Source organism: Orcinus orca, chromosome 16 (genome assembly GCF_937001465.1).
Source record: "Orcinus orca chromosome 16, mOrcOrc1.1, whole genome shotgun sequence".
Taxonomy (NCBI): Eukaryota; Metazoa; Chordata; class Mammalia; order Artiodactyla; family Delphinidae; genus Orcinus; species Orcinus orca.
The window spans coordinates 40646611-40669527 of record NC_064574.1 but is presented as its reverse complement, the minus strand read 5'-3'; the positions used below and the strand labels follow the sequence as shown (position 1 = coordinate 40669527).

General features: G+C 35.6%; 1 protein-coding gene across 1 annotated transcript in view; it reads left to right on the top strand.

Annotated features, from left to right (window-relative positions):
- Window positions 1-22917, top strand: part of ESF1 (ESF1 nucleolar pre-rRNA processing protein homolog) — a 58210-nt gene that overhangs the window by 18167 nt on the left and 17126 nt on the right. Inside the window, exon 9 of the mRNA XM_004276478.3 lies at window positions 2887-3048. Coding sequence (XP_004276526.1) covers window positions 2887-3048 — 162 coding nt within the window. The remainder of the gene's footprint in view (window positions 1-2886; window positions 3049-22917) is intronic.

The window sequence follows — 22917 nt, the reverse complement described above, 5'->3', positions numbered from 1 at the left end:
CTGGCTCTGTTTGGAAATTTGGTTGCTTGATTGTAATTTCTTATTAGTTTTTGGTTGATACTCTCTCCCAGATATCTTCACACTTTCATTTTTGTTTATTAGATGAATTCTCAACCATGCACAATTATGAGTAAGATAGAATTATGTGCTGACAGCAAATGAACCATAAAAGTTAAACATAAGGTATTTTAAATTAGCAGGAGTGAATATTCTTACTTTTATTTATAGCCTGACATTTTTCATACCTGTCCTTTTGGGTTTTCTTTTGCATGTATATTGTTTTTATAATTTACAATTTTGTAAATGTGAAATTAAATAAATCCTAAAATGCTTCTTTAGTATTATCATAGGACCATTAAACCTTAACTTTCTTAAGATCCTATGATTTTAGGCTATTGAAGATATTGCTTCACTGATCTAAGTTTTTCATAAAGTATTACTCTTGAACTCTGTTTACGCATTGAATGGAGAATCATGTTTAATCATTCCAGTTTCTTTATTCAGAAATCTCATATTAATAAAACCACATAATTTCTTAGATATCTAATAATCTTTGAAAAAGTATATGATTTGCAGTGGTAGTTATATGGACACAAAAGCCTTCATATTTAAGGCCTTGATGGCTGTTGCTTGTTAATTTCTTTGGCATTCCAAACAGTTGAGTGACCATGTTATTTTTAGTGTATACAGAACAGCTGAGTCTTTCTCAAATAGCCTTTACATTTTTTACCCCCATAGATACACTAATTTATCTACATTTTCTTTTATTTATATACTATATGGTCATTTAACACTTTTCTGAAAATTCTGGATAGTTTTTCTTTAGTAGCAGCTCTAAGATAAAGGAAAAAAGATCATTCCGTGTATTCTTAAGAGGATTGAATACAAGTTTTTCAAATAGGTTTTCTTTGTTTGCTTTGGGAGAACTTAACTAGATTTTGAAATGACATTATTGAATACATTAGGGCAGTAAATATTATGGGAAGATAACCATTAATTTGTCAATATATTCTTGTTAAGGTCTTGGGCTTTGCTGATTCAATTCCTGACTTCACCACATAGTGAAGTTACTTAGGTTAGGTTTTCTTAGCCCTCAAGCCTTTTCTTTCCAAAGGTATGAAATGAGGATCATAATAGTACCTGCTCATAGTTGGAAAAATTGAGATAATGTATGTAAAGTCTTAGCATACTACCTCATGTCATATGTCTTTACTTCTAAAACTTTAAGGATTAATGGCTTTTTGTTTGAAATATACTAATTAACTTTTTTAAAGCATGCATTTTTATTTTTCTTCAGTATTTTAATTGATTGCAAAGTCATTTTAATCTATAGTTTAGTACCTCTGATAGATACATTTAGTATATTTGAATGCCTTAGAGTTACTATATATTCCTGTTGTAGTTTATAAGAGATTATACCAGGGTTTCTTACATTTACAGTTAATTTTTTTCTCCTTTTATATTATTAAGGCTTTCACAAAGTTTTGTCCTTGAATTGGGAAAAACAGACTTCCATGAGTTAACCCACATTTTAGAGATTTAGAGATTCAGAAAGTAAAATTTTAGTACTGGAAAAAAATCAATTTAAAGTAGGCCATCAGAGACTTACCACTAAAATTTCAACCTGGAAGGAGCTTGCTTCTAATTATATTTTCAGAAGTAAGCATTTAATAGAAAGAAATACATTGCCATTTTGTTAATGTGTTCCTGATGTTTTATCCATTGAATTACGGGATACATGACAGAATTCCATCCAACATTATTATTGTGGCACAAAGCACAAACAGGAAAAAAATGAATTTCAGCTGTTTGAGTGAAAATGTAAAAGTGTGATAGGATGGAAAGAATGTCGTGGACTATTTTTTATTCATTTAGAGAAAAAAACTATAAAAACATTTACTTAACCAATTTTTTTCACATCACCTTTTTGAAAATGTAAGGACAGTCTGTTAACGTTGATGTTTCACAGCTGAATGCTTAATAATGTCAGACATATTTAGTGACCAGTTAGCCGTAGCTCATAGAAGGGAGGGTCTTCTGTATGCTACTTCTAAATTTTCCTATACTGGGGACATTTAGTCAATTCAGTAAGTATGTTTTGCATTAAAACCCAGGTTCTTAATTTATGTTTTTGACTTGGAGAATTACAGTGGAAATATAGAGCAAACAAACTTTTCACGTATTAGTTTTCTTTCGTATTTTTTGCCCATGAATTTTATACTGTTCCGTTGTATTATAATTATTTTTATGAAATTAGGAAATGTAAACGTGAATATTTTCCACATGAGGAAATTAATTGCACAAACTTCTAATTTATTCATTTTTATTCTTAATGTATTAATGAGATCCTGAGAGTAAGCATGCTTGCTCACTATCAAATGGAAAGGACTCATTATTCTTTGTTTTGGATTACAGGCAACTTCCTTTATCTGTATCATCAGCATGAATGGCTAAATCCATTTATCAGATGCATCTCAACACTATTCAGTCTCCTTTTATTGACCATACATTTTAAAGCCACACTGTTGGATGGTGGGAGACATAAAGAGGAAAAAAGTGCCATCCCTGCTATCTTGCTTGCAGGGCGGAAAAGTCTAAGGATGTTACATGACTACAGGATTATTTTGAAATATGAATTTTAATAAAAAGAGATTCCCAAGTGTAATATTGTGACCATGCTAACTTATATTGCAACTGATTTTTATCATAAACAAGACCTAAGTCATTTAACTCATTTTGTATTAAGAAATTTAAGTCTGATTTTGATATTCTATTGTTATAGTGTATCTGACATTGTTTAGAAGGGTCCTGCAGTGACTGAGATTAAACACTGAAGTTAGAAGTAAGTTATTTCTGTGTATTAAATGAAATTGATTTTTTTGTTAGGTGATGATGGAGTCAGTGTAGAAGAAGGTGGGAAAACAAAAAGAAGCCAGAAGGATGATGAAGAACAAATTGCTAAATATAGGCAGCTCTTGCAAGTTATTCAAGAAAAAGAAAAGAAAGGCAAAGAAAATGATATGGAAATGGAAATTAAGTGGGTTCCAGGTAAGAATTAGATACTAACTAAATGTTCACTTGTTTTCCTTCGTTTGGGGATGTTGGATATAAAAGAAACGAAGATCAACTCTTTGGAAACATAAACTTTAAAAAAATCACATTTTCAAGGAGTGTTTTGGTGAGGAAGATAACATGATATCTGCATGCATGATTTAATTCACTTTAGCACCAGCGTTTTCTACTCCTGTGGCTTATTCTTTGTCTCTTTAATTTACTAACTACAAATTATCCATTTATAAAAGTAGACCTTTCCTAGGTTTGATTCCAGTATTCCCAGGTTATAGAAATTTGAATCCAGGCACCATGTATTCTAAAGTCATTAAACTTTTTTTCAAAATATGTTATTAATAAGTGGACTTTTCTCCAGTAACTGCTACTAGACTTTAATTAGTGAGGTTTCACTAACACAAAATATGTAATACATAGTTTTCCATCTCAGTTGTGCAATGTTTGAGTATTTTTGAACAAAGAAGTATAGCATCGTAAGTGGTTTTTATAACTGCCTTGAAGAGTTCAATAACCCAATACTAGTACAATAACATTAAAACCATGTCAAAGCTAAACAAAGAAAAAGCTAGGATAAAGGAGGGTTGTTTTCTAGCATATGCATTTTTTCTTAACCATCCTGGGCAAATCAGCATGTACCTTTGCAAATAATGTGGGGTTTTTTTTGCAAATTACTGCTTTTTACATATATGTATATCTTTTAAAGGTAGGTATAATTTTTGACAAGGATTCAATTCTTTTAGCCTCAATTCGTCTCTAGATGAAAAAATACTACTTATAGCACCATTGCATTAACTGTTCTATATTCAGTTACTTCTGTTTCTTACACTAGTATGTTTTTGCACTGAGAGTAAAATATCTGTTAGGTTGTTTTTATTTGAGGGGGCGGAAACTAGGATATTTTGATATTTGAGGATTGATTGACTCTTGCAGTAAATTTATTAGGATATACACATATCTTCTGCCTATTTCTATAGGAACATGGTGCTATGTTATAACCCATTTGTTTTAAATGTTTGGCTTTTGCAGGAAGTGGTGGTAAGAAAAAATGAAGTTTAGTAGTGTTATCCTATGAACAGTGGTTGAGAGAACTCAATTAATTTAGCTTGGAGAGGAAAAGTCTAAAAAGTGACTTAATAGTAATTTTCAAGTACTTGGAGACTGAGTATGTAAACAGAGACTTAATCTCACATACTACCTCAGAAGTCAGTGCTTTTACCAGTGGATAAAAGTTGAAGGAAAGTAGATTTCAGTGTAAGGTAAAGAGGAATTCTCTATATCATTAGGATTGTTCATCAGAAGAGCACAGAGGCTGCTTTAAGGAGTTGAGTGTCCTTTGTCAGTAAGTCTCACAATAAGGCAATACAACCATACCACTCAGAGATGTGTGAAGAAATTTTTTTATATGAGGTCCTTGGATTTATGATTCCAAGAAATGTTGAATTTTGTCTTTTAGTCAAGTATGTTGTAATTGTAGCTTAATTCTAATCTTAGAATGAGCTTATTGAATGAAGATATTTTAAATGAACATATTTTAAATTGAGGTATTCAGGTGACTATTTGAGAAAGAAGATTTAAAATAAAGTTGATTGCAGAGTTTTATATTAAATATTTTAGAGCTATATTGAGTGGGCCAGATCTAACCTTTGTCTTTATTAGTACAGTTATGTAGTGCAAATACCAAAAAGTGATACATAGGAAGATTTAAGCAGTACAGTTTTCCTAGGATAAACCTCACTTAGTCATGGTTCATTGTACTTTTTTTATATTCCTGGACTCAGTTTAGTAATGTTTCATAAAAGATTTTTGAACCTGTGTTAATGAGGAATATTTGTCTATAGTTTTCGTTTCTTGAAATGTCCTTAATTAGCTTTTGGTATCAGGGTAATGCTGATCTCATGTGATGAATTAGTAACTGTTCCCTTTTATATTTAGCAGTACATTTTTATCTTGACTTCGCTATTTGTGGATGTGATATTAATGTCATATAAAATATTTTGAAAATGTAAAATGAAAAATTAGCATCTGTAATTCCATTACCCTTATTCAGCCACTGAGTGATTAGGTAGATTGTGGTTTAATTTATCATTTTTCTATTGTTGAATATTTAGTCATGTTTCTGATCTTTCATTACAATAGGCCCATGGCATTGAAAAGAAATTTGATCTAAGGCTGTTACCATTCCCAAACCCACAAATATCAGTACTTCCTTAGATCTCTTCACTTTTATCACCAGCCAAGTAATAGGCTTGCTATTTTAGGGCCTTTTACTTATAAAAACAATTTTTTAACAAAGATGCTTATTCCCACCCACCCACCCCATTTTAGAAACGTCTGTGCATGTGAGAACTTGTAGAGACCACAAGGAGAAGCTAATGCTGGCAGTCAGGCTCACTCATCAGTTAGTAACATGACTTCCTCACTCACATAGCCGCTTTACATATGCTATGGATCAACCTGTGGTTCTCTCACAAGCTGTTAAAACTACCAGTGTCCAAGCCTCAAATTTAAAATCTCAGATGCCAAACATCTAGAATGTTATAAATAATCTATAGCTTTTTCCATATTTTAAATTATTTTCGTAGGCTAGCTTCCCAGAAATGGAATTACTAGGAAAGGACACGGACACTTTTTGTGTCTTGAGATTACTGCCAAATTGCTTTCCAAAAGGGTTGTACCGGTTTTTAATGCCTTCAGCAATGATGAAAGTGCCAGTTTCATGGAATTATCGTCAACATTCGCTATCTAATTTCTACTCTTAGATGAATGAAGGAAAGTTGATATTTTGCTATATAATGCATTTTTTAAAGTCTTTAACCATAGTATTTTTGAAGGCCCCGTATGGGGTATTATTACCCTGTGAATCTTTGGTATGGACGTGCACACAAGTGCGTGCATACGTTTTCTTTGTGTATGTAAATGTAAAGGGTCTTTTACATACTAGACATGTTAAGTGAGAAAAATGAACTACTCTTTCAGGATCTCAGTTTACTTATTTGGAAAGTGGGACTAATAATACCTTTCTTGCTTAATTTGAGATATTATAGAGTACTTTGTAAGCTACACAGTACTATTCATGTCATACGTGTATTTTGTTGAATTTGTGTCTTAAGAAATGTATGTTCCCAGTAACAATTACCCTGAACCGCAGGACTTTTTTGATGTTATACTTCAGAAAACCACAGAGGGTCAGTATGAGATTATAGTATATCATGCATCAGTTTTTCTGTGGCTTGAATTTCCAAAATATTAAACTGCAGAAAAATAAGTACTCTTAATAATCACTAACAGTTGCTGCACTTGGCGTGGCTTGAAAGAAATTTTAGTTTAGACTGTTTAAACTTCCTATCTTTTCACGTTGGATTATACAGTGTAGTAACATTAGGAGTTTAATTCTTCGAGGGTAAGTGTTAAGGGAGGCAGATAACAGGTACATGGGTGTAACAACTGGAGTGAACTACTCTTTCTCTTGATGTTTTAGTTTCTCATGGAGGTGTGATAATACAGCGTTATTAATTGAGATTATAAATGATTAAAAATGTTGAATTTTAAGATTTTTAAGGAACGTTGTAATTCATTGTTTTGATGTGGAGTAACATTGCCCATCTCAATGTGTTGCTAATAAGGTATCCTGCCTGACTCATTTTGATGAGTAGAGAAAGTAACACATGTAATTAGCATATTGAGACTTTATCGATGAATGTGCTTCATTAGGGAATTTGTAATATACATATAAATAAAGCATAATGAGTTTTATCTCATATATTAAATAACCTCCCCTAATAATTTATGTGATAATAATTTTTTGTTGTAGATACTGCAAGCCGTGTATTTTAATCTTTGAAATTTCATCCAGCATATGAACAGATAATGACATGTTTCTTTGTCTATAATCTTAAAGGAAATTAGATATGATAAAAGTCCTCTTTTTCTTAGTTATCTCCTGATTAATAGACACAGGTGAAAAGGATGTCTGGTCTTTTTTCTACTCATCATCCTGCAGTGCCTGAACTTTCCTTCAAATATTGAGCATATGCCAAGAACCATTCTAGACACCATGTGAGCAAAACATACAAATCCTTGACCTCATAAAGCTTATATTTCTGGTTAAGGGGAGACAGATAAGTCTTTAGTAAGAAAGATATTTGAGCAGAGACTAAAGGAAGTGGAGGTCGGGGGTGAGCCATGCAGAGGAGATTGTGCGAGCAGAGGGGTTAGCAAGTGAGTGGCCTTGAAGCTGTGGCTTATCTAGTGTGTTTGAGGAGCAGCACAGAGAACAGTGTGACCACAGTGAGTGAGTGAAGGAGAGAATAATGGATGATGTCAGAGAGTTAATGGGGCCAGATCATGAGGGTCTTGCAGACCATTTTAAGGGCTTGAACATCTCTGAGTGAGATGAGAAACCATTGGAGTATTTAAGCTGAGGAGCAATAAGATCTGACTTGGTATTTTTCCAGTTTTATTGACATATAATTGACATATGTTACCGTATACGATTAAGGTGTACAGCATAATAGTTTGACTTACATATATTGTAAAATGATTACTGCCATAAGTTTAGTTAGCATCCATCATCCCATAGATACAATAAAAAGAGGAGCTGACTTATTTTTAACAGGACCAATCTGGCTGCTCTACTTGAGAGTAGATTAAAGTGGCAGGGAGGGACAAAATTGGGGAGATCAGTCAAGAGGCTATTGTAATAATCCTGAGATAATAAAGATTGTGGGTTGGACAGGTTTTCAGGGGAACTTCAGAAATTCTCTTCGTCACATGTAAGGTGCCTATTATATATTGAAATAGACATGCCAAGGAGATAATTGGATATCCAGTTTAAAGTTCAGGGAAGAGGTCAAGACCGGAGATATAAATTTGAGAATCTTCATTGTACAGATCTCTGTAAGTAAAGAACACCAACGGAGTGATTGTAGGTAGAAAAGAAAAGAGGTTCAAAAATTGATCACTTGGAGTACTCCAGCATTTAGAGGTTGAGGAGAGTTGAGCAGGGACCATCCAGAGGCAGCTGGGAAGAAGCTACCTGAAGCAAAGGAGGAAATTCAGGGTTGTAGGGTATCCAGGTGCCCAAGTGAAGAATGCATTTCAGTGAGAAGATGGGTCAGTAAAATACAGACTAAGAAAAACCATGGGATTTAGCAATGTAGAGACCATTGAAGAGTTTTGGTAGAATGGGGAGGATGAGCTTAATGGGGTTAGGAGAGAATGAGGAGTGTGGAATTGGAGACAGTTAGGAGAGACAACTCCTTTTTCTAAAATATTTGACGATTAGGAAGTTGCAGGCATCATCACACTTCATCCTTAAAAAAATACTTCGACATGTAACTTCCAAACACAAAGACATTCTTCTACATAAGCATGACACTATTATCACACTAAGGGAATTTAATATCGTTAAAATAGTAGTCAAATTTCTCACTCATTCCAGTAATATTCTTTACAGTGTTTTTTCCTAATCCAGGACTAGTCATTTTTAAAGTGTCTACAGTAGTTGACTTATAGAATACCCACAATATGGATTTGTCTGATTGTTTCCTCACAATTCAGCTGAAAAGTTTTTGGCAAGAATTTTCCATGAATGATGTTGTATACTTCCCATTGCTTCACATCAGGAGGCACATAATGTCAGTTTGTCCCATTTTTTGTGCTGTTAACTTTGCTCACTCAGTTAAGGTGGTGTCCTACTGATTTTTCCATCATAAAGCTCCACTTTTTCTTTTGTAACTGATAGGTAATTTGTGCAGTGTGTGAATATCCTGTTCCCCAACATTTTACTTGGTGATGTTATAGATTTTTATAGATTTATAGATCCTTGCTTGAATCAGTTATTATATTGTTAGTTGCAGAATATTGATTTTCTGTTTCTGTCATTTCTTCTACATTTGGTAGTTAGCATTCTAACTTATGCTAGTAGAACTCCCTCTAGAAACTGGAAGGGAAAGTGAGATCAAGAGAGCATTTTTCTTTAATATGAGAGGGAAATAACAGCATGCTATATTACTTCTGGGAGTGATCCACAGACAGGAAAAAATGATGCAGAGAACTACATTCTAAAGTAGGCAAAAGGAGTTGGAATGTTTTTGCTCGAGTGGAGGAATTGGCCTTTGGTAGATGTGCATGGACATTTCATCCATTGTAACAGGAGAGAAGGGAAGGAATATGGTCACAGAGAGTAATGAGTAGAAATGGTGGTGGGAGCTTGTGGTACACTTCTATTTGCTTATATTTTTCTAGTGAAATGGGAAGTAAAGTCACCAGCTGAGAGTAGGGATGAGGTGGGGAGGGGGCGATTGTAATGATGGACCGTAGTATCTATGTTGGGTTAGGAGGGAAATGAGGGTATATTGGGGTGACGGATGGGGGAAAGGTCAGAGGATTGATGGACTGTAGGTCCCTGTGAGACAAAAGAATTGTTAGCCTTGGGGTACTAGAGAGAATAAAATGGAAGGATTGGAGCTAGTGGTTGAGGAGTAGGATACTTGAAATTAAGATTATGGTGTGTTTGCAGTTTGGGTAATGACAGTTCTAGTTATGGGGGGAGTTTCTGAGATTACAGGGAGTATGGAATAATAGTCAGTGAACTGTGAGGCACAGGGTGTTGGAACAGTCATCTGTGTGGACATTGGAATCACCAAGAATTATGACAGGGCTAGAATTGGAGAGAGTGGCAGTGAGCCAAAGCTTAGCTGTTCAAGAAGTGAGGGGTGTGACTATAGTCATTAGATCTCTGCAGTAACGGGGGAGTAGGTGGTGTAGTCTGATAACATGTTACTAAAAGTTGGGGACTTTAGGAGGAAGACCAGCCAGTGGACTGGAGTTGGCAGTGAGTAGCAAGATGGACAGACTGTGGGAGAAAAAAAATTCACCACCTAGAAGAGCTGCAGGAGAAACAGTGTCCTCAGAGAAGAACCAGGTTTCAGTGAGACTCAAATTAGCAAGGGAATGAATAAAGAGGATTTTGTTAATAACTATTAATGACTGATTATGATGGACTAAGGTGTAGAAATGTTCTTTTTGGGGAAGGGTGGGAATGGGAATATTCAGCATATTTTTAGGAGAAGGGATGATTTGGAAGTTGTGGACTTCTTGTGATGACAGAATTAAATAGAGATAAAGGATATAATGAGATGAATACTGACCTCTTAAAGCTGTACTAGTGGTGAGACTGTCAGTGTCTGGGCAGATCTTGTCGGAAACACCCAGAGCTGTGGGATTCTTAGTCTTTTGAAGGAGACATGGAAGGCAGAGAAGAAGGAAGGACTCCTTGCTGTCTCACCCTGCAAGAGGAGTCTTTCTTGACTCCCACGCGCACGGAGGCGAGAGGTGGGGTCGCAGCTCCTCCTCCCTCTACTTACTCTTTCCTCCACGCTTCACAGCTGTAGTTCTGTTTGATTCTGGTATCTGATCTTTATCCTTTGTACTTCCTTTTTCCCCATCTTTATTCCATCTCCGTTTCTCTATTCAGTGACCCAATGGGAAGCTTAAACACAGAGACATTAATGACCTGTATCTGTGGCTATTGTGTTATTCATTCTTTATTTAGAAATAAAATGTTTTGAATCAGTTGGGCATTCATTTTGCTAGGTAGCCCGGTTTCAAACATTTTAATTTTCAGACATCTCAAAACCTGTTCACTATTTACTTTTGGCTATATCTCTTATTTCCATTTATTGCCAGTGTATCCATTATTTGAAATATAGTCGCAAAACAGTTTTTTGGTCAGAACTTTTAAAATAACCAGATGTTTAAAATTTTGAGTTCAGTGTAGAGGAGAGCATTAAATGGAAAACTAAAATAAGCTAAAAAGAATTTGCAGTTTCCTTCATGTTTTGGTGATGGGGAGGAAACCAGTTTGCAGTGCACTATCATAACTTGTACACAGCTAATACATAGCTTGAATTTTAAAACTTAGGTGTCCATTCCTTCCTTAAATCTTCCAGTTAACAGGTTGACTATAAGGGCCTTGTACGGTAATAAGCTGAAACTTTTACTGTGCCGCCCCCCAAAAAAGAAAAATTAAATCATTTGTGGAATGTGTAATAAAAATGAGAAGCAGCTAGGGTTATCTAAAAACAGTGGTAGCTAGCACATTTTCTCCATAGAGTTGCCAGTAAATTTCTCAGAAGTTACTGGATTATTTTAACAATAATTTTCTCTGTTAGTATTAAGATTTAATTTTTTTAAGTTTTCCAAGAAGTTTTTTAAAAAAAAGATCTAAAGCAGAACTGAAGATATTTTTATAATAGTAGTAGTTTCAGAAAGTGCTAAAAATTCCCATACCTTTTGAAGTTTTAGGTTAATTGGTCTGCTGTTTTAGGATCCCAATTAAATACGTAAATCAATAAGTGCTTCTGGTTGCCAGCATCTAGGCTGATTCTCTTAATGTGGTCCTTTCCCTCTCTGCCTGTGTGTCATGTCAGTTGTACTGTTTGCATCTGTAGCTACTATTTCCAGACAGTAGTACTTTTTTTGACTTTGCGTTAGATTTACAATCTGCCCGAAGTCGGTTCAAGACCAGAGAGTGTGTTTCATGTATTGTTTTCCCGCAGCCCACAGCTATGGTGATTTGTTTGAAGTTGTGAATTCTTTGGTCTTTAAAGCAGAGCTTTTGCCTATTCTATTTGAGGTTGTCCCACGTCATCATTCTATATACTGACTGCCTGGCTAGCACACTGTCATTTTTCACACACATGTTCCATGTGTTATTTTGACAGAATTCACTCAGACTACTTTCAGCAGTTTCATTATTGCTGTTCTTTTTTTTCTAAGATTGAAAAGTCATATAACCCTATACTACTTTAACACGTTTGGTTTTTTTCCCAATTTTTTTGTGATAAAATATACATAACATAAACTTTACCATCTTAACTATGTTCAAGTGTGTAGTGCAGTGGTATTAAGAACATTCATACTATTGTGCAGCCATCACAACCATCCATCTCCATATGCATTTTCATCTTTATAAAACTGAATCTCTATATCCATTAAACAAGTCTTCATTGCCCCTCCCCCAGCCCCTGGCAACCACCATTCTACTTTCTGTCTCTCTGATTTTGGCTACTCTAAGTATCTCATATAAATGGAATCATACATACAGTATTTGTCTTTTTGTCACTGACTTATTTCAGTTAGCAGAATGTCCTCAAGGTTCATCTGTGTTGTAGCATCCTTCTTAAGGCTGAGTAATATTCCATGGTATGTATGTGTGTATATATATGTATATATGCTGCATTTTGCTTATCCAATTCATCCATTGATGGACACTTGAGTTGCTTCCATGTTTTAGCTATTACACATTCATTTTTATCCATTATCTTCTACAGGCACATGTAGTTGATTATACTCCTACTTTGCATTCACCTTTTTTGTTTCATTTCTCATACTTATTTTTACATGTTTCTAAATAATCTTTTAATCATAATGCCTGCATCACATTCCATTGTGTATCTAATTTATGTTTTAGGCTCTTTCTAATGTTTTGCTATTATGGAGGACATAATCTTATATTGAATTTTCTTAGGGATAAATTCCTATGGGTAGAACATCTTCATGCCTCTTATCATTTATCTTGAAACAGTTCTGTTAATTCATGGTGCTAACTAAGGAGCTTCTTACTTTTTAATTTATGAAGCCTCCTCAGAAATGCTGATAAAATACACAAAATCAAATCTAGTTTCTACAGTTGGCTCAAGGTTTGAAGCCACATAAAGGAAAAGGCATAAGTACTTTCTATAGATCTTTGGTTTGATATAAAACTTAATCCCACTTTGGGACCATATGCCATGTTCCTGCGCTCTGAAAGATTTGCCAGCCTTTCTCAGTGCCCTTTTGGTTAGACCATTGTAGACAACTGCTCACTGACTATAATGCAATGATAATTTAAAACTTTGAGGTCCAAGGTAAAGCTGGTAAAAATATTGTGGATTGAACTGGTAGCTAAGCAGGTTGAATCTGCAGGTATCGTGTGGGAGGGGCTCTGTATTATTTTCAATACACAGTGACACTGTTTGCCTGATGTAATCTACTAGGGGAAGAGAGTGTACAAGTACTTTCCCCACTCTCATGATAATCTTCATTGAGGGTGGGGGATAGTTCTCATCAAATGAGCTATCAAGAGATAGCCTTAGCTCAATCTACTCATTCAGTGACATGGAAAACTTTTATCTGTAAAATTATTTGGCATAAACTTGAAAATCTGATCCTATGTATGTCAAAAGATGAGTGCCAATAATTTGACTTGGGCGGGTTCCCTTGGTGTTTGGAATGATACGCGTCAGTGGTAAATTGAAGCATGCATTTTGAAGGCGTAAGAATTGGCTTGCATAAATTAGGGATATCTGTCTGCCTTGGACTTCACCAAGCTTTTCCTAAGCATTGTCACCTTAGATTGTCATAAATCATATTTCATTTTAGGTTTCCATTGCTGCTGCTTTCTGTGGAAACATAGAGAGATTTAAAAATTTTTTTAAGTAATTTATTTGGATTCATAATTTCGAACCAGAAGCAGACTTCTCAGGGTATGGGAACAGTTTGGTCTACGGCCAGGATCACACGTGTGACAATGTCTAAGAAGCCTGTCTTCTGATTAATAAGCTGCTCTGAAGGTCTTAAAAAAAAAAAAAGCCAACAGAAGGCTTTGCGTGTTTGCTGTTGAACACTGCAGGCTTCTAGGCATACGTGTTGTTAGTTGGTTCCAAGATTCTGATATCTTTTTGGACCCAGAGAATGCTTGACCCATCATAGATTACTTTAGTAGATTTCTGTCAACAGAGAATCCCTAAGAATAGAAACAGTGCTAGCTTATAAAACAAGCCATGGATATATTGAAGTCCTAATTTTCAGTGTTACTTTAATTCTCTATTAATTCTCATTCTGTAACTTTTCAATGTTGCAGTGGAGGACACTGCCAATGAAATAAACTCTGAGTTAATTACAAATACTAGAAAAGGAGTAAACCTTAAATGGTACTCTACTTCAGAGATCCCCAACTAGCATACCACCTGTGGATTACAGATTTCCCCAGGTATTGATCCCTTTAGCCTTTAGACCAACCAGAGCCCCCAGCTTCATTTCCTTCTCTGGTAGCCTCCTCCATTTACTCCAGTGTGCTGTGCAAGCATTATTTTTTATATCTGTCATAATAGGAAAAAGGTTGGGAAGACACTGCTTTCCTAATAGTTATTTGGGAAATCTTTTTAGCAGTAGTCAGAATTACAGTTTACTTATATAAACTCAGCCCAGTATATGTGGAAGAAAATACTTAGATTGCAGCAAGAAAAATATAGCTTAAGAGGTCGTTAAATATTGAAATGCTAGGGAGGTTGAAGTGCTTTTCATTTCTTTTCATTTTTATTAAAGAAAGATTTTTTTTGTTTAATTAATTTAGAAATGACATTTCGGTTGTGCTGCAGCCTCAAAATGCCCTTATGTTAATAGTTTCTGTAGTCAGAACCTCTCCCAGGGAGGAAAACAATTAGACACTCCTAAGTTTCAAGCCATCAATTTACAGGTGGATTTTCCAAAAACAGTGTATAGATCGGGACTGTCTTACAATGAAGTTTGGGATAGCATTAGTAGTTTAATGTGATCATGGAAAGAGCATAGAGGGCTTGTGTCAGAAAATCTGAGTTTAGGTACCTACTGTTCTGATGGGGATTAAATGACTAAAGGCAGTGAAACCTAGTTTAGCACACAGTTGTCAAAGACTGAACATTTACTACCCTTTTTTTTTTTTAAACAACTTTATTGTGGGAAAGTAGAGCCTAGATACAAAAGTAAACACTATGTATGTATACAGTTTAAAGGAAAAGAATAAAATGAACACCTGTGCACCCAGCTTAAGAAAGAACATTACCAACGTATGCGGTCGCCTGTGAGACTCCTCTCTTACACCCTCTTCCTTTCTCTATCGGAATAAACTATGAAACTGCATTCCATATTAATCATCCCCCTTTTCTATACAATAGTTTTACCACCTATGCATGTATCCCTAAACAGCCTATATTTAGTTTTGTTAATTTTGAAGTTTATAAAAGCATCCTCTGTGTATTCTTCTGTCAGTTGCTTTTTGCTGTTAACGTTCTGTTTTGAGAGTTATTCATAATCCATATGTGAAGACATGGTCCGTTAATTTTCACTGTTACATAGAATTCCATTATAGATATATCATAGTATATTTGTTCTATTGCCGGTTATTGTGGTGTTTTGCTATTATAAACAATGTCTTTGTGAATATTCTTGGACTTGTCACCTAGGTATATATTGAATTTCTTGGATATGTGTAGAATTTCTTGGTTGTACAGCATGCTCACAATTACCTTAACTAGGTCATGCCAAATTGTTTTCCCAGGTGCTTGTACCATTTACTCTAACCAGTAGTGTGAGTTCCCATAGCTCTTTATCCTCACCATTAATTTATATTGTCAGGTGATTTTTTGCCAATTGAGTATGTAAGTAATGGTATCTCATTATGGTTTCAATTTGTGTATTACTCTCCAATATTTGTTGAGTTCCTGCTCTGTGTGCCAGACTCTTCTCTGATAGCACTGAACAAAACAGACAAAGATCCAGGCCTTTGTGGGGTCTTACATTTTAGTGTGTATACATTGGGGGAGAGGGGATGAAGGGAATTGGTAAACAAATAAATAGGTAAAATAATCAGATGATGATTAAGGGCTATAGAAACAAAAGGATAAAACCTAGATGGGGAACAGGAAGTTCATGGGTGGGAGGGGGTAGCCATTTAAAAAGGACAGTAGGGGAAGGCTTCATTGAGAAAATGACATTTGTACAAAGAGCTAATGGGAAAGACATTGCACCCTGTGTGTTATCCTGGGAAAGAACATTTCAGGCAGAGGAAGCAATAAATGCAAAAAGCCCTGAGGGGAAAGCATTTCTGATTTGTTCAGGAATAATGAGGCAGAATGAGCCAGGGAGTGGACAGTAATAGAAGGTGAGGGCAGAGAGGTGCCCAAGTCACAAAGGGTTTTGTAGACCTCTGGATGGACTTTAACTTTTACTTGAAATGCAGTGGGAAATGGAAGTGATATGACCTAACTTACGTTTTTAAAGGATCGCTCAGGCATTTGCCTAATTACTAATGAAAAGAATATTTTTTTCCTGCTTTCTTATTTGTGAAATACCTGTTCATGTCTTTTGACCATTTTTTATGTAGTGTTCTTTGTCTGTGTTTTAGTGATTCATAGGAGTTCTTCCTCTGTTTGGAGTTCTTCCTATATTTTGGGCTTGTTTTTTATCAGCCATATATTTTGCACATAGCTTTTCCTAGTTTGTGACTTTCCTTTTTACTCTCTTCAGAGTGTCTTTTGAAGAACAAAAATGGTATAGTCAAGTTTATTAAACTTGTCCTTTTATTCTTATGTACCTCTAGTTCACATAAGTGTATTCATTATAATCTCTGGATTAAGACACTCTTTCATCATTGGTCCAGCATGACCTTCGTTTATTTATTTATTTTTAGTAAAAAGTAAACCCACTATAAAAGCTAGAATTGTGCAACAACTTAAATTTATCCATCTGATCTCTCCTGCTTCCCCATAACTAAGAATAACCATCATCCAGATTTCAGTATTCACTCCTTTGCTTTCCGTTGTGTGTATTTTCATCTAATTTATAAGTATTTCTGAAAAGTCTGGATGCACAAAAAGGAATGAAGTACTGATATATGCTATAAAGTGGATGAACCGTGAAAATATTATGCTAAGTGAAAGAAGCCAGTCACAAAATGCCACATATTTTATATGAAATATGCAGAACAGACAATAGAGACAAGAAATAGATTAGTGGTTGGAGGGTGGGGGGGTGTCAGAGTGTCCTGCAGGGGAGAGAGATAGGGTTTCTTTTTGAGAAGAAGAAAATGTTCTAAAATTGACTCTGGTGATGGTTGCATATATCTGTGAATGTACTAAAAAACATTGAATTTTATTCTTTAAATGGGTGAATTATATGGTATATGAACTATATCTCATTAAAGCTCGTAACTTTGTTAACATTGATGGGAGATGGGTTTGTATCATTTGGGACTGATTTTTGACTTTTAAGTCCTTGATTCATCAGGAGTTGATTTTTATTTTTTTTTTGGTATGATATAAGGTGGGAATCCAATTTCAACTTCTTCTACATGGCAGATGTTTTTTATCCTCTTCCATTTATTGAATAATCTCTCCTTTCTCCCAGTAATCAGACATGTCACCTCTGTCAGGTACCAATATTTCAAAACTGTGTGGATCTATTGGTTGGTTCTCTGTTTTATTGGTCAGTAAGTTACTCTGCCTAACCCTGGACCTGTAACACACCTCCTAGAACTGGATAAAGAGCACTAATGACCCACACACCCACCCCCTCCCTTAGGCCAGTTGGTGTGAGCGCTCTGTGAAGAAACCAAACGCTGCTGCCACCACCACCAGCAGCACCAACAAACACTTGAAGCTGCTGCCTTGTGCAGCATCTTCAGGGGAGAGCCAGGCTTCAGTTAGAGCAAGAAGATGAAGAACATGTTGAGATAAAATAATTGAGTTTTTACTGATGATGTACTGTGAATTCCAGGGAATTTAGTGGTAGAGAATTGAAGGGGGTGGGAGATAGTGACAGAGAGAGTAGATGTATAGTTAACTTCTGAGGATTAGAACATGGAAGATTAGGGGGAACCTGATGATTAGGAGCTTTTGGTGGTGACTAAGATGAATAAGGGATAAAAGTCACAGAGAGATTATTCCTGCTGGGTTCAAGATTTTGGTGGTGAGGCTGAATGCTGAGGATTAGGGAGGGAAGGGTATCTGCTGTTGCCATGGATGCACCGAGCTGGTCACCTCTTGATCCTTTTCTGGGGAGGGGCAAATTTACTGTGAACTCAGGGCTTCCCCTTGAGCCCTATTGATGTGAATTTACAGGTAAGGAAGCCTGTGTAACTAAAGAATACACTTCCCTAATTCCAGGGCCCAGGGGCCCACTTCTGAACCCTGTCAGGAAAGGGTTGGCCTTATTCCACAGTGCTGTCTTTTATCCCTGGCTTTTAAAATACTTCAGTGTTCTAGAGTTTCACTATGATATATGTAGGTAATTTTTTGCTTGGTACCTTTATTCTTGCTTAGAATTAATTGGATACCCAGAATCCTGAAGATTAGTAACTTTCCATTCATTTTAAAATTCTGAGAACTTCTCATCCATTTTCTCTTAAAATATTACCTTTTCCTCATCTTCTCTATTTTCTCCTTCTGGGAATCCCATTTGATATGTGTGGTGCCTTCTCATTCTGTATCTAACTCATAGTTTCCATACCTTTGAATCTGTGCAGCATGCTGGGTAATTTCTTCAGTTCTGTCTTTCAGTTCATTAATCTTTTCTTTACCTCTGCTGTGTAACTTGGTTGACTTTATAATTTCAGTTATGTTTTTCATTTCTGGAACTTTTTTTTCTTCCCCAAATCTGTCTCATACCTTTGATAGTCTTTTAATTTCTTTTGTTTTTTTAAATGTGCTGATTTTATATTCTGTTTCTGTTAATTCCAAAATCTATAGTCCTTATAGGTCTGACTTATTTGGTTTTCAGCTTACTCTGGTTCATATTGAATTTTGATTGTGATCTAATTGTTCTTGGATCTTTCTTTACCTATGGGAATTCTCAGAGGCCTGAGTCAAAAAAATACTTCTTTTAGAGAGTACTTGCCAGGTACCTAAGGGCACTTCCAATCCTGGACCTATTGAAACCAAATTTTTGGATTAGGGTGTTTGGGGCCACACAAATAGTGTGAATTCTAGCCACAAACTCATGGATTTGTGGACTTGTGGTTATAAATTCTCTGGGGGGAAAATGTGTTTTTACTTCCCTTGTTCTGCCCATGGCCAAAGCCCAAACAGGCATGTATCCCTTCTAAATTGTTGGAGGAGGAGCAGCATCTACTAAAGGATCCTGGCTTCATGGTAGTGGTCTCTGGGACCTGCCATCATGATCGGGCTCCAAACTTTGCCTCCTGCCTCCTTGGCTAACAGCCCATTAAAACCCAAGATCCATGCTATACCAGAGCAGATTAGTGCATGTCCCCAACGAAAATTCCCTACTTCTGAGCTAGTATAACATTTCTGTTTGAGCTTTCTTATTTTGACTAAATTCCAAAAAATTGCCTTCATTTCCTTACGTCTTACCCATTCATTAAAGTTTTCATTTTTCTGCCTTGTCTATAAACATTATGTATAAAAAATAACAATAGATCTTCTTTGCCACAAATTAAAGAGCAGAATAGTTTCATCAGACTTGGCCAGAATTTTACTTTAGTATTAAGGACAGCTTGCTATTACGTACATTATGATCACAAACTACTTGAAAGGCAAAGAAAACATACAAATAAAGTACAGACAAATACAGGAAACAATAACTCCCTAATGAAGCCCAAATGTCTTGTATTTGAAGTCAGCTTTTTAAGAACATTTGATTCTAAGAAGCAGGGACAGGTTGATTCACAGTAAGATGAATATACTTGCAAATGGAAGACATCATTCTACAGGAGAGTAAAAGAAGATTCAGAAGAGGTTAGAGAATGATAAGCTCAAATTCAAGGCGAATACAAAACAGTTGCTACCCACTGAAACAGCTTTTAGACAAAGAACAACAACAAAAAGCATTAACATTTCTTCATTTAGTACATACTTTGAGAGTGTCTCCTATGAATACCTCATTGACTGTTTTAGGAGAAAGAGAATTAAATGCTATATGAGAAGCCATTCCCAGTCTAAGTAGCTTACCTATACTACCCTTTTATCCTTATATTTATTATAACTGTCTGTATTGTTTCCATATAGTAGATATAACGGTATTCTAACAATATTAAGTGCATACAAGGAGCATTTGTTGGCTCTGAATTTTGCTATTTACTGTTATTCCCAAGGCTAGTTGTTATTTTACTTTTTAATTTCATGAACTGTTGCTCCCTGTCTGTAAGGTTGGGAACAAATTTGACTCATGTATCCTTTCAGTTGCACTTCATTCATTCAGCAGACATTTATTCAGCATGTGCTGTGTACTTGGCCCTCCACTAGCCATAGGGTTACCTTTGTGGGGGGAAAAAAGCAAGCCGTGGCCTCTACTGTCATGGAGTCTGCAACCTAGTAAGGGTGATAACCATTAATAATAGTGAAAAAAAATAATCACACAAACATAAAATTGCAGCTGTGATAAATAGTACAGAATAAAAGAATATGGTACTGTAAGAGTTTAGGAGAGAGGGATTTACAGAAGTTCAAATTATGAACCAAAGTCTGAACAATGTTCTAAACAAATCTTGAACCAAGTTCGAAACACTTAAAATCTTCATCTTTAAAAACTACAAAGATCGATAGTTTTGCTATCTGATATGCTTTAAGGATAAGTAAATGTCTCCTTCCCTCTCCCCACACCATTGGGGAAAACTGACTAGTTTGAAAGGGTGCCTTTGATGTCAGTGTTCCTCAGGGCATGGTTACACACAGAGTGAATTCCAAGTTGGGAGTTCAGTTGGCGATGGTAGTTAGTTACATTTTAAAGGGTACTTTTGGGATTGTGTGTTAACATGGTCTCATTTAAACATACAACATACATAAATAAAGACTGAGCTGTAAGTGTTCGTAAGTATTCTCAATGGATCCTAAGTTCTCACATACATAAAAAAGTGCCAGTTTCAGCCTATATCAGAAATCTTAAAACATGTATTTTGTTTTTATAAACAAAACCAGCCATAGTACCTAGTTGAGTTATTTTAAGTTATTCATGTCCTGTCCCTTGAAGACGTTTCAAAATTTCAAATGAGCAAGTTCAGAAGAAATGTATATTCTTACTTTAGTGGATTTTGAAAGGATATTTAAAAGAATTTTTGTGTGTATGCAAACTGCCAAAATAAGTCTGAATGAATTGCGCTTAAGTTATTATTGTTATAATTCAGTCATCTGTGCTCATGGTTGGTGTAAAAGAATTTTTCACCCCTTATTTGTAGGGTTATTGATGTTATTTTTAACTAATTCAGCAGTCCTTGCCTATATGCTTAAATTTTTAAAAAACAAACGCACAAAACTAGACATTTATAATGAAGTTGTTTTTTAGTCACGTAGTGGCTGCTCTCAAATGAAGCTAAAAGTGTCTTAAGAATGTTCTTGTGCATATGCCAGGAAGCTTCTGGAATGGGCATATTTTTAAGAATTTAGAACATAAACAGCTGTGATCCGTGGCAGGAGATTTAAATGACCTCATGATGACAGCAAGAACAAAGCATTTTTAAGTTATCATGGTGGTGTGTTAATTCATTGCAATGTGTTTGTCATTCTACTATTTTGGTGTATTAAGTGAGAGCCAGGCAAAAAACTACAGACTGTATTTAACTGAAGATACTATTTCTTTATTGTTGTAAACAAACTAAATACCAGAAAAATATTTCCCAAGAAGGATATTTCATGAATTATTTAGAGCCATAGGTCCTAAAAAAAAAAAAAAAAAAAAAAAAAAAAAATGTATGAACCACTTTGGGATAAAGGCCATTTATTTAGATCCTAAAGTTTTGATTCATTTTCTGTTGGAGAGACTATGTTCCAAACATGAAAGATCAAACAGTTGGCTTGAAATAAGAATTCCTCCTTCAAGACAGATCAATTAAGTGCTTATTAAGTACTTACTATGTGTCTGGCACTATGCTAAATATTATGCAATACAAAAGAAGGTGACTTCAGCTGCCTTTGTTCTAGTTGGAAAAAAAGGCATACTCAGTTGAAACTTCTAAACTAAAAAAAGACATTATAATCAAGTACCAAACAAAAATAATACATAATTTATGTGATACAAATAATGAAGTAGCCCTTCTCTTCAGAAATGACTTCTAATGCTTAAAGAACAAGAAAGGGAGAATTGTTTCCAATCACCTGTCCTGAAACAGATCTATATCACCTTTTGGTTCCCTCAGAAACAACCTATGGTATCTTGAACTAATGGTGACTGAAGTTTGATTCAGTATCTTTTTCCTACTGTAAGTGAGCATGACCCTATGGGGCCTTCCTAAGACAGACCCCTCCCCCATGTCCTCTGCTTTAGCTCCTCTCTGAAGTACGCAGATAACAGTATATAATGCACATTTCCTGAGTTGTTTTACAGATGTTAAAACCCCCACCAAATGGAAGAAATTAACTATTTGATGACCATGAGCACATAGCCCCCAGACCTACTGGTGCCTAAGGATTGATAATGTTAATGCCTATGACAGGACCCCGTTACCTCACCATCAACCAATCAGAGAATTGTACACGAGCTGATCACATACCCTGGGATTCCTCTCGCTCACCTTGCCTTTAAAAATGCTTTGCTGAAACCCATTGGGGAGTTCAGGCTTTTTGAGCATTAGCTACCCTGGACTCCTTGTTTGGCACCTGCAATAAATGCTGCACCTTCCTTCACAAAAAAATGAAGGAAGGGAAGGGAAGGGGAAGGGAGGAAAAAGGGAAGGAAAGAAATGACTTCTAATCATTGTCTAGGACAGTGGTTCTCAACTAGGGGTGATTTTGCTCCCTAGAGGACATTTGGCAATTCTGGAGAGATTTTTTTATTTTCATAACTGGGGGCTACTGGCAGCTAGTGTGGAGAGGCCAGATATATTGCTTAACATTCTGTAATGCACAGTCCTTCACAACAAAGAATTATCTGGTCCAAAATGACAGTTGTACTGAAATGAGAAACCCTGGTGTAGAACCTACAAATGTCAGTGATAAGTTTTGAAATAGTGGGAAATGGACTCCCGTCTTCTCCTAGACCTCTGTTGCCCTGGTAATGCTGTTTGCCTGAGGCCATTTGGATCCTTACATAGAAATG